Genomic DNA, 4,835 nt, shown 5'->3' with positions numbered 1-4,835 from the left:
AAGTGGCTGCCTTTGGCTCAGGTCATGATCCTAGGAACCTAGGATCAAGCCCCACATCAGACTCCCTGCTCAGCGGGAAGTCTGATTCTCCCTCTCCCACTCCCCCTGTGTGTGTTCGCTCTCTCACTGTCTCTGTCTCTCTGTGTCAAATAAATAAATAAAATCTTTTTAAAAAGAGAAAGAAATGGTCAGGTTCCTCAGAGGTATCTTTCTCTTGTAACCTCATTCTTAATGATTCATTATAGATTAAGAAAGCTTAATTTGAGTTGAGATACTGATTTAGAGTGTTTATTCTCCTACTCTAAAAGTAAGAAAAGATAAACCTTGACAATATGGAAAGGTCTAAGTTTAGATCACCTAAAGACAGAAAAAGAAAATAGTCCCAAATTATTGCCTGTTCAATGAAAGCTACAAGATAGTTGAATTTTAGAGCCTATTCCTTAAAATAATTAGTAAGTTACAGACCGTTTAAGGTATCAGCTAATTCTCCAATTCTGCCATTCTAATGAGCTAGCCCTTCTGCTTTTCCTTCAAGGAGACCTTGCGACTCCAAACCCGTTTCATGGCATTCTTTACATCCTCATTCCTCAGAGTGTAGATGAGTGGGTTTAACATTGGGGTGATTGTAGTATAGAACACAGACACAGCCTTATCCAGTGGGAAAGTAGTGGATGGACGCAGATAAATAAAGAAACAAGGGACAAAGAAGAGAGTCACTACAGTGAAATGAGATCCACAGGTAGATAGAGCCTTGTGCCGGCTTTCTGAAGACCGCTTGCGAAGACTAAATAGAATGACAGTGTAGGAGGCCAGAAGAATGAGGAAACACCCCAGAGCGATGAGACCACTGTTGACAACCACTAACATATTTACCAGGGTTGTATCAGCACAGGCAAGGTTTAGGACTGGGTGGACATCACAAACATAGTGGTCAATGACTTGATTATTGCAGAAAGGTAGCTGAAAAGTCAAGAAGGTCTGAACAAATGAATGACCCAGGGCTCCCAACCAGGACAGTGATGCCAGCACAATACAAACATTGGCACTCATGATGGTAGTATAACGGAGAGGTTGGCAAATGGCAGCATAACGATCAAAAGCCATAATGGTCAAGACAAAAATCTCAGCACAACCAAAAAAGTGGAAGGTAAACATCTGAGTTACACAGCCCCAGTACGAAATGGTCTTTTTCTCAGAAATAAAGTCTGCAATCATCTTGGGTGTTGTGGCTGAGGCATAGGCAATGTCCACAAATGACAGGTTACTGAGGAAGAAATACATGGGTGTATGGAGTCGGGGATCAGAAAAGACCGTAAGCAGAATGAGCAAATTTCCCACCATGATCACAGTGTAGAAGAGGAGGAATAAGGCAAAGAACATCAGTTGCATTCCAGGATCTTGGGAAAGTCCTAGAAATATAAACTCAGTGACATTGTTAGTCACTTCCGTGGGGACCCAAGTGATACTGGTTTGGTGGCCCTGGTTTCCTGCAAAATGAATAAATACCACAAACCACTATAAGCATAACAGGAAGAGTCTTATGAAAATATTTAAGTGATGTTAATAGTAAGTGAAATTCTTCATATTTCTTGAACATAGTTAATGGGTATTTTCCTCACCATTATTTTTTTACCATATTATTGCCTCATATTGGATTTTCTGTTACACTTAGATCTATACTTCTCAAGTGTTTAATGTGTGTAAGAATAGTGTGCCATGGGGTGCCTGGATGAACACTGTTGGGCATCTGTGTTCTGCTCAGGTAATGATCCCAGGGTCATGGTATCAACTCCTGCATAGGGCTCCCTGCTCCATGGGGAGCCTACTTTTCCCTCTCACTCTGCCTGCCACTCCCCCTGCTTGTGCTTGCTCTCCCTCTCTCTCTCTTTCCCTCTGTGTGTGTGTGTCAAATGAATAAATAAAATCTTCAAAAAAGAAAAAAAGACAAAGAATAAGACACACCATATAAGTGCTAGAAGGATCACCTGTGAAGCACTTAGGTACATGACACATTGTAAATGAATATATAATTATTGTCACCCATCTTAGTGACTGTAGAACATGTTGAATGGAAGAGGGAGAAGTCTAAACTTCTTACTATGCCCATCTCCTAATTCCCATTTATATGTATTTCCATGCATTCCATGTTTAGAAAATATATCTACTGCTGATGCCCACCCTCTCAAATACATTCTTTGATTACAGTAGTACCAGAATACAGTCCATATTCTTGAATGGTTTCCCTTAAGAGTTTAGGTAGGATGACCCAAAAATGTTTGAATGGCTGCTATATTCTTCCTGAATAGTGACAATCTCAATGTCATCTGCAGTCCCCTCAGGGGTTGAGAAAATTATTGCAACTCTAAGAACTAAGATCTTTCTACTATCTTCACTGGAAGAAAGAGCATAGGATTAAAGGTAAAACAATAGGGCCTGACTCAACAGCTCTGCCTCTAACAGGCTGTGTGATCTTAACATAATTTTTCTCACTTCTATTAACTTCAGTGTCTTCCCCTGAGAAAGAATAATGCCACCCATGTAAGGATCATATTAATTAATGGACATAAAAGCAACAAGTTACCAGTAAATCTAAGTCATAACCATTTCAGTGGAAGAACTTCAGAAGCATCAGTATCAAATGTCTGAACATTGTGGACCACAGCCTGTATGGGATGGATCATTTCCACTGGTCCATCCACATTCTTAGGCCAGATTTAGTCTCTCAGATAATGCCAAAGAATACATACTAGCTATAATGGTATTAAAGAAACAACTTCATAAGTCCACCTAAATTATTTCAAATCAAACAAATTACAAGACTACAGTTCCCTGAAATCCTCTGGGAAAGAGATTTAGTCTTTAGTTTCTTCTGTGAGTGATCTGCAAGGAAAAGAGAGCAAATGCTCTGGATCTCTTTCCTAACATGAAGTTCCCTCCCACAGCAAGCTCTTTGAGCAATAGTGTCCTTGACTTCAATATCCCTCATAGAGACATTATGATGACACACGTACATGTTTTCATGTCTCTGGTCACTTGACATCATTCTATTACCTGCCAATCGTTTGAATTTATACCTATAGAAACATTCAAAGTCCCAAGTTATCCTATTTCTGTAATTGTCTACAACTGAGGAAGTAAATTACTAAATATTTGTGGAACTAAGAGATAAGGAATATGAATAAGTAAAGTCTTGGAAAAAATCTGACCATGTGTACATGTAGCATAACACAGACTATTTGTGGTACCATCTATATCATCTACATTTCACACAATACCAATATTTATTTATCTTTTCAACTGAAATATTTATGGAGCACATTCACTGTGTCTGGTATTGTGCTGTGAACATGAAAAGATAAATAAAACCCAATACCTGGCATAAAGCCCTTCGTTTTAAAGTAGTGCCTTTAAAAGACCTTCTCAAATCCTCTTAGACTGGATCATAACTTATGTAAAATCCTATACTAATACAAATAAAAACAAAAACAAAAACCTTAGTGATCACTTGACTTTATTTCACTCATCAAAACATTGGTGAAAGTTCACGGAGGAAACTGAATTATCTAGGCTGCACTGTTTAGTGTAAACCTGGAACTAAATTCCAACTGAAATAATATTGATACACTTTAAATTAAAGTAGACTATTTCCTAAATTAGTTAATAGAATTATTAGAACAGGGGAATTTGGGTGGCTCAGTTGGTTAAGCATCTGCCTTCAACTCAGGTCATGATCCCAGGGTCCTGGGATAGAGCCCCACATCAGGCTCTCTGCTCAGAGAACAGCCAGGTTCTCCCTCTCCCTCTGACTGCCGCTCTGCGTACTTGTGCTCTCTCTGTCAAATAAATAAATAAAATCTTTAAAATTAAAAAAAAGAATTATTAGAACAGATGTTATAATTGGTTGAAGAATTTGAAGATTCCTTTTTATCCCTGAATATGATTTGAATATATTAAAATTGCCCTCGCCTTTCTCTCTGGTTGTTAACTTATCATTACAGATGGGAAACTTACTCTGGCCTTCTTGAGTCTGGTCCCACGACATGGATTTGGACAACCTGAGATCTTCTTGGATCAATAAAGCTTTCTGAGATGTATATGGAATCTCTCTCTAGATATTGGTGCTAAAAGACTTAAAACTATATGGTGATATTCCTCTTATGTGTTTGTCCCATTTCACAAAATTATACCTATAGCCTGAGAAGGTGTCCTACATTATTTGATCTCTCTCTCTCTCTCCCTCTCTCTCTCTCCTCTCTCAGAGAATTTTATGGCTTCTAGCTGTGCCTTGGCCTTCTTACATTGGTCTGTAATACTTTATTTCTATATTCCTGACTTCCAAGAAAGAGATTCTGCCAGCAATCTTTATGCATCATCACAGCCCTGAGGGAATGGCTAGCCAGGTGATTAGGTAGCATCTGGAGAGTACTGTTAGAGAAACTGCAAGTATAATTCCCACTAAGGGACACCTTGTATGACTATATTGGAGGCTACTTGGTAAATTACTTGTTAAAAATGTGCAGGCCATTTTTACAGCTTTGCACAATTTACTCAAAGTTGGTACAAGGGAAGGTAATTGACGCTCTGTATCACTATATTGCACCACCAGCCCAAGTACAGTAGTTTCTAAAACCATTAAACTGTTTTAATTTAAAATTTCATTTGAAATTTCACTTTAAAACTTGCTGAAGCTCAAGTACACAAGCAAAATGTTTTAAATCGGTGACACAGTAAAGATAATGTCTCAGTCTTATATTGATATGAATGAGTTTCTAAGGGACTTAGGTCAAGGGAGCTTGACAAGAATTGAGGATTACACTTCTGTGATCTAGTAGAAA

At 38.4% G+C, this 4,835-nt stretch overlaps 1 protein-coding gene across 1 annotated transcript; it reads right to left on the bottom strand.

Moving 5' to 3' along the window:
* Positions 1-510: 510 nt before the first annotated feature.
* On the bottom strand, positions 511-1,446 carry LOC123944875 (olfactory receptor 4S2-like). Its single transcript, XM_046010291.1, has one exon. It carries the CDS (start codon positions 1,387-1,389, stop codon positions 511-513), a length of 879 nt encoding a protein of 292 aa, XP_045866247.1. The 5' UTR covers positions 1,390-1,446.
* Between the last annotated feature and the right edge of the window lie 3,389 nt (positions 1,447-4,835).

Source organism: Meles meles, chromosome 6 (genome assembly GCF_922984935.1).
Source record: "Meles meles chromosome 6, mMelMel3.1 paternal haplotype, whole genome shotgun sequence".
Classification (NCBI taxonomy): domain Eukaryota; kingdom Metazoa; phylum Chordata; class Mammalia; order Carnivora; family Mustelidae; genus Meles; species Meles meles.
Note: the sequence above shows the minus strand (reverse complement) of the source record. Positions and strands in the feature narration are given on the sequence as shown.